We start from the raw sequence: 14,488 nt of genomic DNA on the forward strand, positions 1-14,488 counted from the left end.
GAGGGCCATGAAAGGAGAAAGAGAATGAAGATGAGGGAGGAAAAGCTGAGTTGTCTATTTTTCTAGGCCTCGGGGGCTCAAAGTGTGCCCTAGACCCCACAGCATGGGCACCCCCCCCCCCCCAGGAACGTGTTAGATATGCACATTCTCAGGCCCACCTCTGATCTGCTGAATCAAAGCTCTGGGGGTCGGGCCAGCAATATATGCTTCTGCTTCTCATGCACAGCACAGTCCGAGAAACACGGTTCTAGGTAGACCGGAAGTGGGGAGTGGACTGTCGAAATTCTGACTCACTTCTCTGCTTCCATTTGTGTCCTTATGTTTTGTCATTGCCCTCTTGTAAGTACCCGGGAATGAGAGCCTCCCTGTCTTGGATAAAGGACACATGTAGTAAAAACACTGAGTGTGAGAGAAATATCTGGGTGTCTGAGTCCTCGAGCCTAGTCTGCTCCGTGGGGAAGGGAGCTGCTGCTTCTCACACCCTGAGATGATCCGTGGCAGTTCCATGGGCTGGACTTCAGGAGACCTGACCAATGTTCTTCCGTGATCACTGGTTCGATCACCCGCCTTGGGCAGGTTTGTTCTCTTCTCTCTGGGTTTCAGTTTCTCCATATGGAAAAGGTAGGTCATGATGGCTCTGGTGTGCCATTCTTCCTCCCCCAAAAGATGTCTTCTCTGGACAATGGGATGGGGACATGTACGGGAAGCTGTTTTTCCATTCTGAGCTGGATCCATCAGGAGGCCCCTCTGTCTGATTCACACAAACAGACTAGTAGGTGGCCCTGGCAGAGGGGCTATGGCCTGTCCTGAGAGGATGAAATAAATAGAAGCATCCTTAGTAAATCTCACCCTCCTGACCATGAGGATGAAACGGCTCATTTTGTTATAGTCCAGGAGCAACCAGAAGGTACTGGCAAATACCTTTGTGTTCATGAAGATATTTCTCAAGCAAAACTCCAGGTGACACTGATAAGGTGTCAGACAGCTACAACCTAAGAGGCTGGGTGAGCAATCTCGCAGTCAGGTCCTTTCCCTATCTCTGGAGAGTCATTCCCCAACTGTGACTCACCAGTGAACTTGCTGTCTCTGGGTTCTAGAGGCTTCTATGTCTGACTCATTTTCTTGGTCGTAGCATGGACATAGCTTTGGCCATGGAAATTACACACATAGATATCTATATGTAATGGGGAACTCTTGATTTTGCTTGAGCCTGGATCCTGCTATTTCTGAGGTAAGGACATCTGTGGGTGTATCAGAGGAATGGGGGTGGGATGCAGTGGGAGAATAATGAACCAGTGATATAACCTAGAAGCAGCTGTTTAGAGGAGCAGAAGCACTGAGCACAGTTTGGGCCCTATTCTGGACTCATACTGAGGACTGAGGAGAGGAAGAGTGCCTTTGAGCTTCCTTCTAGAAACAAGAACTAGTTTCACCAAGACTTCTATAACATGTTGGGACCTAGACAACTCTGTTTTGGGACTACCTTTCTCTCCCTGACTCTACTCCATAACATGAAATACAAAGAACTCTACTACATTCTGCCAAAGACACAGATCTGGGTCTGGATTCAGGGTGCCCCCACCCCCACATGGAGCTTGCTTGCCAGGGAACTGAGATACAGTAGCAGAGGCTACGGGATGGAACACAGTAAAGATAGTCTCTGGGGACTCAGAAAGAAGGGGCCTTTGATGACAGGAGGTAGAGAACCTGTGTTGACAGTTGTGGGCTAAAGAACCAGCAAAATATGGATGCACAGTTCTTTTACCCAGAATCTTAGGAAAATTCATATTTTTTTCATCTCAATAAACCATGGTTTATTTTCTATTTCTATGAGCTGTGATGTCTTTGACTAATTAAGAATAAGCCCAGACTATTTTTTTAAAAAATATTTTATTTATTTATTTGATAGAGAACACAAGTAGGCAGAGAGGCAGGCAGAGAGAGAGAGAGAGAAGCAGGCTCTGCACTGAGCAGAGAGCCCGATGCGGGGCTCGATCCCAGGGTCCTGGGATCATGACCTGGGCCGAAGGCAGAGGCTTTAACCCGCTGAGCCACCCAGGCGCCCATGCCCAGACTATTTTTATTTGGAGAACCCTTGAGTGGACTGGTATGCCCAGAGAATATTAGCAGTGGTGAACATTTCAGCAGAAAATGTGTTATCAGATGGTATTATGTTCTTACTCCTGACATTGTCCACTGTGTACTTGCTGACTGGCTAATACATCTGAATTTGTTTCTTGAGATCAACGGTAGATATGTTGAGCAAGTTTTGTGAATACGAGCTTTTGCCTCTTAAAAATGTGTTTTCCCCAGGAAGCTTTACTTAGGGGAGCCCTGGTCACTTGGGCTACCTGAGGCTCTGTGTATAAGCTTTTCATAGGCAGATTCTGTGCTTGTTCTTCTCTTTACTAAACACAGGGTCTTGAGTATAGAGGATGGTTTCTATTAAGTTTTAGGATGTTACAAATTACTGTTTATGTGTTTCATGCTGCTAAGGGGGAAGGACTGAGAAGAGCCACAGAATTTGGGGAGGAGGAGGTCCGCAGACAGCTTTGTCCAAGCAGGTTCAGTGGGATGGCAAGGGCTGAGGCTTGGCCAGGAGAGCAGGGTAGTGGCTTGTCTGCCATCATTCCCAATGTCTAAAATACAGTAGGCATTCAACAAACTATTATTATTATAAATCAATGGAAAGTGGACAGAGTATCTCTTTAAAGATATTTGGCTTAAGAAAGGCAGAGGAGAGAGATTGCTTCAAGGGGATTAGGAGTCAATGGAAAGTTTTTATAGGATAGGAGAGATTTTTTTTTTAAAGATTTTATTTGACAGAGAGAGGTCACAAATAGGCAGAGAGGGAAGCAGGCTCCCCACTGAGCAGAGAGCCTGATACGGGGGCTAGATCCCAGGACCCTGAGATCAGGACCTGAGCTGAAGGCAGAGGTTTAACCCACTGAGCCACTGAGGTGCCCCAGGATAGGAGAGATTTGATCATATAATCAGAGCACAAGTAACCCATGCAGGGAGGAGACTAAAGATACAGGAAAAGGTGCGGGGGCGGGGGGTCCGTAATTGAAGAGGATGTAAGAAATAAGATCAGGACAAGTGGAGAGGGTAATCAATCTTAAAGGAAAAGGGACGATGCTTCCTCCTTGGAAATGGGAAAGAAGAGGGGTGGAAAAAGCTCTGAGTCAAACCTGCATTCAAATATAAGTCCAAGATCCCAGAGCTTGGCTTATTATTTTAATATCAAACAAATAAGTATTTTTTTCTCCTGAAAACTTTCCTTGCAACCCACAGTTTAAAATGTAAAGGAGGATTAAGCAGGTTCCGAGATCAGCCCTGGAGATAGAGTTTTTAAGCCATTAATAAATCTCCATCTGTTTCACTTAATATAAGATTTAATGAGTAGAAACCAGTATAAAAGAAGCTAAAGAATAAAGAAATAAAATCAAGAATACTATATTTGGCTCTGTCACTAAGACTTACAGAGGAGTTATTCCTACCCCAGCTACTTCCAAGGAGGGTTTCAGATGACTTATCATGAAAACATATTCACAAGATAAAATTGACACAAAGAGAAAAATCACAAGGCATGTTAGGAAGGAAGACTACTCTACCAGGGACCAGAAAGGACTATAATTAAGTAAAAAAACTTTGGCTGATTTAGAGATCTGTAGTCAGACTGTTTTACCCATCCACTCTTCCCTCCCAACTCTGACCGATTTGCAAATGAAGTGGCCACTAACACTCGGTGATCTTTTCAGGTCATGAAAAGCCAAGGCAGTGAAGACTGTCTTGCTGCACGAGAGGCCTGCAAGCTGTGCACTCTGGTCTCCTGCCATGGGTACTGAACTGGGGCAGAGGAACACAAGGAGAAGGCCACCCAATCTGAGACAGACCAAACACCTAAGCAGCACAGGGAGAACATCCTCGGTGTTCAGTGGACCCCCAGTATACACACACTGCAGGTGTTCAGGTTCCAGGGCTGTAACAGGGAGTCTTCTGCAGGAGGAGGGATTTAGGCTGGGCCTTGAAGAAAGGCAGGGCTTTGCATGAGCAACAGCCACAGGCAAGAACTGCTGAGATACCCCTGGAGAGGTAGGTGGCGGGACATGACCGATGGACCTCATACTATGTTCCAAACCTGTATTAGACAGGTAGTTTATTGGTTTGGATTTGGGACCTGTGAAGGTCACTGAGGAAAAACACAATCCAAGCTGCATTTTAGAAGTCATCTGGTGATGGCTGGGTCAGGAAGGGAGCAAATTAAGAGGCTGAGAGATGAATTAGAGGCCACCTCAGGATTAGAGACAGTGAAAATAATAGCAAGAAGGGGCGCCTGGGTGGCTCAGTGGGTTGAGGCCTCTGCCTTAGGCTCAGATCATGGTCCCGGGGTCCTGGGATCAAGCCCCACCTCGGGCTCTCCACTCGGTGGGGAACCTGCTCCCCCCTCTCTCTCTGCCTACTTGTGATCTCTCCCTCTCTGTGAAATAAATAAAAAAATCTTTAAAAAATAATAATAAAAAAGAAATAGCAAGAAAAATATGACATTAAGGAATAATCAACAATATTTGGTGACAATATTTGGGGAAGAGAAATGTCAAAAAGCATTAAGGTTAAAATGTGGGTGATGGAGAGAATATTCTATTAAGCACAACCATTATTAGCTACTGGTAGAAAAATAGTTAAAAGGTTAGTAAAGTTTTTTCCTAGTAAGTGTAAGTAAGGAACATGAGATAAACTAGATCCGAAGCAAGCACTGAACTTTCAGAGAGAAAGAAAGGGATTATTAAGACATCTTTTCTAGTCTTAAATACCACTAGGGAAGTAGATATTTTTGATCAAATGACTGTCACAAGATTTAGAAACCTTTTCATAGAGATTCCTAGTGTGAAACATATGGGACGTAAGTCTTGTCTTTAGCCCTCCCATCTGTGAGGTGAATGAACCTGATTTTAGACATCCTAAAGAAAGATTAGATCACTTGTTCTAATCTTTTCTTCCACCAGAGAATTCACCATGTCTTGTTTCACATGCTAATTTTGTGCACAGGCTTCTATACAGTTTTTAAAAAATCATTTTACTGTAGGTAAAAACTGTCCAAATGATATTGGTCATTAACAGTTGATTTGCAGAAACAGGGATGAGTACATGCTCAATTTGAATGGCTTATTCCTATTTTGGGTAACACCAGTAGTTCCTAAGGTTTAGTTTGGCACCAATTAAGAGGAATGACCTAATGTTGTTATTGTTGTTTTTGAAAATACACAAGAGAGATCAAGTCATATTATGATATGGATGGCAAATACAGACAAGGCCAGTTGTGCTATCTGCATGCCATCAGTGAAGGGGATGGGCAGCTCTGGGTCAAGGACTCCTTAAATATGCTGCATTGGAGGGGTGCCTGGGTGGCTCAGTGGGTTGAGCCTCTGCCTTCGGCTCAGGTCATGATCCCAGGGTCCTGAAATTGAGCCCCACATCGGGCTCTCTGCTCGGCAGGGAGCCTGCTCCCCCCCCCCTTTCTGCCTGCCTCTCTGCCTCCTTGTGATCTCTGTCAAATAAATAATAAAATCTTTTAAAAAATATGCTGCATTGGAATTAGATTTCTGTTAATCATAGAATATTAGTAATTTTTAAGATACAGAGAAGTTACCAGCTAAAAGAAATTGGTAGTCATTAATTTAAAACACAAGCTACAATCCTTTGGTGTTCAACAAACTAGATTTTCTTGAAAGATTAGGGCTGTCTCAGGACTGCTTCCTAAATTGTAAGGCTATTAATCTCACTTTTAACAAATGTTTCCATTGGTTTCTCAGACTATTTTCATCTCATCTACTACTATCCTAGGTAGACTACATTTATTTCCCTTTGGACACTAGCAATGAGAACCTGGCATGGGTCACTGGCACATCCAGCTTTTGGACCATCTGAGTATTATTCCTGGGAATTTGAAAATCTAAAAATTTGAAATTACTTACTCTCGTACTCTCCTACTTTAAATATAATTTTGTTCTATAAACAGGCTCTTGGGATATATTATCCCGCATTTAAGGTTTTAGGATAATAAGTTCCTGTACAACTGCCCAAATGTGTGGATGCTCACAGTAGTGAGAGAGAGGTAGAGGTGGGAGGGCCTGGCACAGCTGTCAGGTCAGAAACCCATTTCTGGTTCTGATTCTTCCTCCTGCAGACCTAGAGCTGCAAAAAAAGCACAAAAGTATAGTGGGAAAGACTGAAAACAATCCAAAAGTCTTTCAGTGAAGAGATAGATAAATGAATGATACATCCATAAAATGGGCTACTACTTAGCAATGAAAATAACAAACTTCATTTCTGCAGCAACATGGATGAACCTCAAATGCATTTTGCTAGGTCCAAGAAGCCACACCCAAAATGCTTTATAGGATATGGCTCCACGTAGGGGATATCCTGGGAAAGGCAAAACTATAGGCACTAAGAAAATATCAGTGGTTATCACAGGTTGGGGGCAGAAGGTATGGACTAGAAGTTTTGGGGGTGACTACATGCTATATATACAAGGGTCAAAACTCTCAGAACTGGACCCCATAGAGAATTTTACTGCACGTAAGTTAAAAAGATACAAAATTAGGGAAATGCCTGTATTGCTTAGTTGGTTAAAACATCTGACGCCTGGGTGGCTCAGTGGGTTAAGCCACTGTCTTCGGCTCAGGTCATGATCCCAGGGTCCTGGGATCGAGCCCCAAATCAGGCTCTCTGCTCAACAGGGAGCCTGCTTCCTCCTCTCTCTCTGCCTGCCTCTCTGCCTGCTTGTGATCTCTCTCTGTCAAATAAATAAATAAAATCTTTTAGAAAAAAAAAAAAAAAAAACAAACAAAAAAAAACATCTGACTCTTGATTACAGCTCAGGTCACAATCTCAGGGTTGTGAGATGGAGCCCTGCCTGGGGCTCCACATTTGTCAGGGAGCCGGCTTTTCTCCCTCACCCTGCTCTCTCTCACTAAAATAGGTAAGTCTTTTTAAAAAGCAAGGGGCAGGGCACCTGGGTGGCTCAGTTGGTTAAGCAGCTGCCTTTGGCTCAGGTTGATTCTAGGGTCCTGGGATGGAGTCCCACATCAGGCTCCTTGCTCAGCCAAGAGCCTCTCCCTCTCCCTCTGCCTGCTGCTCTGCCTAACTGTGCATTCTCTCTCTAGCTGTCAAATAAATAAAATCTTAAAAAGAAAAGGTGGGGGAGGGGCGCCTAGGTGGCTCAGTCCTTAAGCATCTACTTTTGGCTCAGGTGATGATTCCAGGGTCCTAGGATCAAGCCTTACATCGGGCTCCCTGCTCAGCAGGGAGTCTGCTTCTCCCTCTGCCTGTCTCTGTATCTCATGAATAAATAAATAAAATCTTAAAAAAAAAAAAAAAAGGATAGTGGCTTTCCTTGGAGTAGGAATAATGAGTGGGAGGGAGATGTGGCAGAGTACCTAGGGTGCTGGTCATGTTCTGTTTAAGCTTCATTCTGATTGTTATGTGGGTGTTGGTTTGTAAATATTCATTGAGGTATATGTACACTGGTGATATTTATACATTTTATATATGTATACTTCAATAACAAGTAAACAACAAAAAAGGGTAGTGGGAGAGAATTCCAGCCTTCACTGTCTTCTCTCCTTTCTCTCATCTTCCCCCATCTCTATACTCTACTATACTAATAGAAACTGCTAGAAAAAACTGTAGTGTGACACTCTCCCTGGTCAGGTTTGGTGCCTGTTCCTGTTTCAAATGACATCAGTTTACCTGACCACAAATGCTGTTCACAATGCTGTTCGGCAGACCAGGATTTGTTTTGCCAACTCTCAGGTAACCATATGAAGAAAGAGCTGGTAGTAGTCACTGAGAAAGTACTCATGGATAAGTAGTGACTATTCTATGTCAAACTGAATAAAAGAAAATGTATCTTACCTGGGTGATTTAAATAATCTTTACCAGGCCTATTCCTAGACTCTCAATAGAGAGAAAACTGTTAGGTACTTTTGTGTCTAGCACTGTGCAGGTATGAGGATGGCTTATGAAGTCTTGATGTCTTCCAGTTCCATGTTCAAGACTGAGGTAGAGTAGGCAAAAGTCACATCTCTGACAGAGTAGGGATGAGTAAACATGATTATAAGGACTGAAATGTAAATAATTTCTTCACTGAAAGTCCATCAAAGAAAATTTCTCTACAGTTGGTGAAGAACGGTGGACCCTATTATTCTGTCTTTTGTTAGCAATCATAAACATACTCCAGAAGGCGGCAGAAAGAGTCAAGTATCAGATGCTATGATCACTGTTTTGTACACTTTACTTTATTTAATCCTTAAAACAATCCTGCAAGATAGTCATTCAAATCCCATTTAAAATGAAGGCTCAAGGTAATCTGTACAAAGTTGCAACAATTCCAGGCTTCTGATTCTAAAGGAAAAGGGAATTAACTTTTAGAATGTACTGTGTGCTAAGCTCCTTTCTTAAAGTATCTCTATATTATTTGTGTGTGTATGAGAAAGCAAACGCACATGCAGGCCGGAGGGGAAGAGGGAGAGAAGCAGACTCCCCACTGAGCACGGAGCCTGCTGCGGCTCAACATGAGGACCCCAAGATCATGACCCAAGCCAAAACCAAGACTTGGGACACTTAACTGACCAGGTGCCCTCAAATATCTCCATTTTAGAGATAAACAGAAAGGGATGAAATGACTTGTCCAAGGTTAGTTACATAACCAGCGAGTGGTGGAGCTGGTATTTAAGTCAAGCTCTGATTCCATAGCCTACATCCTTCATATTACAGCACTCCACTGCCAAAGCCAGTAGGAGCTATACTGTGCAATTCTGGAAGAACTTTGACATTGGAATGGAATCTTTGACATTGGACTAAAACACCGGATAATCTAAACTTAGGTCAGAAAAGTGACATTTGTTGTTTTCCCCTGGTATCTTTCAAACTGAAGCACCTCAATAAAATCTTCTAAGTTTATAGATATTTACTTTCTTTAAATGAGTAATTCAAACCTTGAGGGACTGAATAACCCACTAAATTCAGCTTATAGCACGGGAAGAAAAGGAACCGGATGGTAGAAAAACCACTGCCTCAGGATCCTGGAATCAAAGGTTCTAATTCTGGATCTGTTCCTGATTTGTAGTATAACTTTGGTTAAGACATGGAGATCTCTGTAAATTAGAGATACTCCAGACAGAATTTTAGAAGTAAACTGTTTAATACTTTAGTAAACAAATTTTTCTCATGAGTAAGCCTCCAACTTGCTATCTTGGAATTTAAATTCTAAGTAGTGGGTTACCAGGTGTGAGAGTCTCTCCTGCAAGCTTGTTTCCATCATTTTTGAAAGGCCCTGGGAAGATGCGAAATAGAAAAGCAACCAGAAATGTGTAGTCACATTTAAGAGGCATTTAAATTTTTGCCAACTTAAAAATAAGAAGCATAGTAAAAATATGGAATATCTTATAATGATTTGAAATATTATTATTCTCTCTGTATCAGACTAATGGACTTTCCCCCTAATGAACACTGTTCCATTCCCCTGCCCCCGCCCCGCCTCCCCATTTTTGGTTCCAAAGAAGTTTTTTGTATGTCACTGTGATGGTGCTGGGCTGATTTGTCTCCCAGAAACATTTCTTTCAGCTGTGATATGAAGTGACTTGTTCTATGGATCTGTCCTTACTTACTGCGTGACTCTGGGCAAAGACCTCATCTAGGGGTGTCTCTATAAAGGGGCACTAACATAATATGAGTCATAGTGCCTTACATAGTAGAGGCTGAGAAAAACAAGGCAGCATTAATATATTAGAAAGAACATGGGGCAGAGCAAATACTAAGCACTGCCACTTATTAGAGCTAAGTAATCTTGGGCAAGTGATTTCATTTAGGTCTTACCATGGGGCTAGTAATTCTTAAATTCTTATCTTTTAAAATTAAATGATAATATACTAAAGCTGTTACACAGTAGTACTAAGCAATTAGTACTTTTATTAATAATTCTATACAATCTAGAAAGCTGAACAAAAGTTGTGTTTTCTTACAAAAACATCACTTAACAAGGACATCCAAAAGCAATGTAATACACATTTTAACAGATAAATGGCATCATTTTTATAACCTCTTGATATTTTAGAACATGTAACCAGTAAATATTTCAAAATGGCTTATGCTGGGGTCTTGCTGTAGAGTGATTTCCGGGACTCTTGAGATCATTGTACAATAATTTTCTTCTAGCTGTTTTATGTTTGGTAACAACCTAGTATAATTATTGTTATTGCCATAGTATTTATTTCAATGTGTCAACATACTCAATTCCAAGACCTACCGAAGAAAATTTGATTAGATTCCCTTATGGCCCATGAATCCAGTTTATAAATTACACGGTGCTCCAGTTTGTTTCCAGAAAATGTTTGCTTGTAAACAATGTATTCTTTCAGAATTCAAGACACATTTAACATATGGATTTTACAACAAAGTTTATTAGCTGTTCTCCTCTTTCTCATAAATGGAATGGATAATGTTGATAATCCTTTACAAACCAGTACTCATTTAAGAATTGTAATGAGGAGGCTGTCAAAAACACATATTTAATAAACAACTCCAAAAAAGCAAAGGGAAGCCAAACATTAAAAGATCAGAGAAGCTGATTTCTGAAATCATAACTACCTTTCACTAAAACTTCTTAAAATTGCTGTCCATGAAGATCTGTGCAACTCTAGTGCAGAGCAGCTACAAGAGGTGAAAGGTGTGCAGTCTAAGGGGAAAACACACACATGAGGCTTTTGCTTATTTGCCTATTAGTGAAGGGAGAACTGGAAGGAGAGGCAGAAGAGCAAATCCAAACCCAATGACAAGAACAACAGTAAAAAAAACAAAACAAAACAAAAAAATCTCAAAACAGAACTAGGAACCATTTGAAAACTTTTGTAGAAAAGAGGAGAACACGCCTATACTTCTGTATGTAATCTAATTTCCCTAAAGGTTTCTTTCCACAACCACCATACCCCCATTTTCAGTTCACATGATTAAGGAAGATAAAGTCTGATCAATTAATATTTAATTTAAAAACCAAACAAAAAAGAGTAGGTGGCAAAAGAAAAAATATATTTTAAATATATATATATATGTTTGTGTGTATGTGCGCAACTATGTAAAGAAAATAATTCCCATAGTTACAGAGTTTAGTTAAAGAAAGTTTTATATATATTTATATATATATATATATTTTATTATAACAAAATAGGCAGTTACTGTGGGTAAAATATTCATTAAAATCTGATCCCTAAGAATACATTTAAAGTTTTAGACTATGAATTGGACTCCTTTTCCAATGCCATAATGATTACTACATCATCACTGTAATGTCTGTTCTGTCTGTATTTATGTCTGTGAAATTTCCTCAACCTTATGTGTAAAAGGTGAGCTCCCCTAGCACCTAAACATGGCCTCAATTCAGAAAATGTGATGATCGTTATGTATGAACAACTTTTGCAAGACACTATAAATAGTGCTGTACAAGTAGATTAAAAACATTTGTAACACCGCTATTCCTAGCAAATGTATTGAGGAAAAAAAACCCCTCAAATAATGAAAAACACGAAGAACTCTTCTGAAAAATGAATATCCCTTTGTGAAATTATGAAAGTTAACGCAGACATTAATTTTGAAATTAAAAAACATATTTTTCTTATTTGTCTATAATGAAATATTTGTTTGGATAACACAAGTCAACTGAGATAAGGACTTGAAAGTTAATATATTGGCCAAACCATGCTATTAAAGTTAAGCGTGCACTGTTGCTCAAAGTTTACTAAATCACTGATTAACACCACTTTTCTTTCATTTATACTGAAATTTGAAAAGAATGTATATAAAGCTTTTCTGAAAATCTTATTTCCCTTAAACATTAAGGAATTTTACCACAATTTCCCAGTCTCCCCAAATCCTTAATAGCTGGTCAGGCCATTCCATCTTCAGTTCTGAAAAATGGCCACAAACCAATAGTGACATAAAATAATACAGATGCTACAACTTGAAGGAGACCCTAGATGTCAAAACTAAGCACAACTGCAGACCATGATGAGTGGGATATGATTCAATGTGGAGGGAGTATTGTAGACAGACTCCAAAAGGAAAGGGCAAAGCAGTGTCAGAGAAAATGAGATCGTGGAAAAGAGAAACAGAAACATCAGTCCTCATAACTTTTCTTTTGCTGGAACCCAGATGTACGGACCAGACTGTTCTTCTATGATCTGCTTCACTTGGTTATAAATGTCTTCCAGCGTATCTCCCTGTACAATAGCTGTAATAATTAAACAAAATTAGAAACTCCATTAATTGTCTATCTTTACGGTAACAATTATTGGTGAAACAGAAGAGAAATCTTAGAATTACTCATCCAGCAAAAGGCCATTTACATATTGTTTGCTTAGTAATAGGCACTCATATCAGCAATTTTCCTACTTGAAAAATATAAGAATTTTAATTTTAAATATTGATCAAAAGGTGAGATTTGGTGATTTTTGCTTTTGCATATTTGGTAGATATACACTTAAGTATTTAAGAGGCAAAGGGGCATCTGCTTGCAACTTACTCTTCAGTGTTTCAGAAAAAAAAGAAATGTGGTAAAATGTTAACATTTAGAAAATATGGGTGAAAAGTGTATGAGAATTGCTGGTACTACTCTTGTGAATGTTCTGTAAGTCTGAAATTGTTTAAAAAAAAAAAAAAAAGAAGGAAAAAAAGCACATGGGTTACACCACCATGGCATTTGATGTACTTAGTGTGAACACCTGGAGAATAATTTAAAGGACGAAATGAAGGAGAGATTATTTGGGAATTGCTACCCACTCATTTTTTTAAAAACAAATAATATCCTAAAATGGATCAAAATTTATAAAGCATAAGATCAGAAAAGTCATTTTCACAGAAGAAATCAAGTCTGAATATATTTTTCTCCAGTCTAATATGTCCTAATGAACCACTTAAGAAACACTAACTTTTAAGATTCCTCATCACCACTGCCTAGGTTAGATGAATTATTCTGAAAACCACAGTATTAATTACATAGTATTAATTGATAGTATTAGCCATGTAATTAATTACTGGTAGATGTGGGCATAGTTCAAAGTTCAATAGGTCAGTTTATATGGCTCCAAATCAAAATTCTGTCAGGGCACAGACACACATCATGCCAACCTGTGAAATGTTCAGTAAATTCTTGTTCCAGTTTCATGGCTCTTTCAAATGTCTTTCTGGCTTGTTCTTCTGTTAGACGCTTATTCATTTCCCTATGCAAATAAATGTAGATATTAGCAATTAGTACATTATAATCCTTTTTGAAAAAAGATGACAAAGGAGAAGATACACATAAAGCATAAAACCATGAAAAGCTGAGCTCTGTTGAGAATATGAATGTCATTAAAAATTAGATTCAGTCACTTTAGGTATATTAAGCTTTATGCTTGGATTGACAGAGGGTTTCAACAAATTTTTGCATTGGCTCAAGGCAGCCCAAAAAACTAAGCATTAATTTCATGTTTTTCACTTTGATGAAAATTTCATATTAAGAGCTTAGAAATCTATCTACCAATTTATGGACAACAAAGATAATACATAAACATATGAAACAACACCATGAGAAGGCAATCAGCAAAATATAGTCTGGGGAGAACTCTGCAGAAGAAATGACATGGTTTCTTTAACAAATAAACTGGGAAAAAAAAAAGAGATATGGAGGGAGAATCTATACATTAAAAGAATTAACAACCAACTGTCACAAACAGATCTTAGTTGCAACTTGATTCAGGCAAATAAGCTGAAAAAAAAAAAAACAAACCCAAAAAAACCATAAGCAAAACTGATGAGACAGTCAGAAAAACTGGATCTAATGATATAAAAAATAATTTTAAGTGTGACATGAGAGATGTTTTCTAATAACATAATTCTTATCTTTCAAATATATACTGAAATATATGGATGAAATCATATAATGTCTGGGGTTTGTGTCAAAATAATCTGGTGTGTATGGGTAGGGGGTAGGGAGATAGATGAAACAAGACTGGTCACAGCTGATGATATTGCTGCCGCTGGATGATTGGTATATGAGAGTTCGTTCCCAACTTAAAGGGAATGCTTCCGATATTTTTTCATTAAGTATGACATTTGCTTTGATATTCTGCAAGTGACCTTTTACCAGATAAAGGAAGTTCCCTTCTATTCATAGTCTGAAAAATGTTTTTTGGTCATGAATGAATGTTTATTTTATTAAATGTTTTTCCTGCATTTATTAAAATGATCCTATGCTTTTACTCCTAAAATCTCTTAATGTGGCACATTTACATGGATTTTAAAAGATTCATTAAAAATAATGAAAAAATATACATAACATAGAAGTTACCATTTTAACCATTTTTAAGTGTACAGTTCGCTAGTATTAGTATCTTCATATTATTGTGCAACCATTACCACCATCCAAACCTCCAATTGTTTGTTTTGTAAA

At 39.3% G+C, this 14,488-nt stretch overlaps 1 protein-coding gene across 17 annotated transcripts in view; it reads right to left on the reverse strand.

Annotated features, from left to right (window-relative positions):
- Positions 1-11,233: 11,233 nt before the first annotated feature.
- The window catches only part of DLG1 (discs large MAGUK scaffold protein 1), a 261,346-nt gene continuing 258,091 nt past the window's right edge, over positions 11,234-14,488 (reverse strand). For all 17 annotated transcript variants that reach the window (XM_059391228.1, XM_059391229.1, XM_059391227.1 and 14 more), the window contains 2 exons: positions 13,186-13,277; positions 11,234-12,289 (listed from right to left, as the gene is read on the reverse strand). In XM_059391228.1, coding sequence (XP_059247211.1) covers positions 12,183-12,289; positions 13,186-13,277 — 199 coding nt within the window. In that variant the 3' untranslated portion in view covers positions 11,234-12,182. The remainder of the gene's footprint in view (positions 12,290-13,185; positions 13,278-14,488) is intronic.

The sequence above is a fragment of the Mustela nigripes genome, chromosome 2, assembly GCF_022355385.1.
Source record: "Mustela nigripes isolate SB6536 chromosome 2, MUSNIG.SB6536, whole genome shotgun sequence".
NCBI lineage: Eukaryota > Metazoa > Chordata > Mammalia > Carnivora > Mustelidae > Mustela > Mustela nigripes.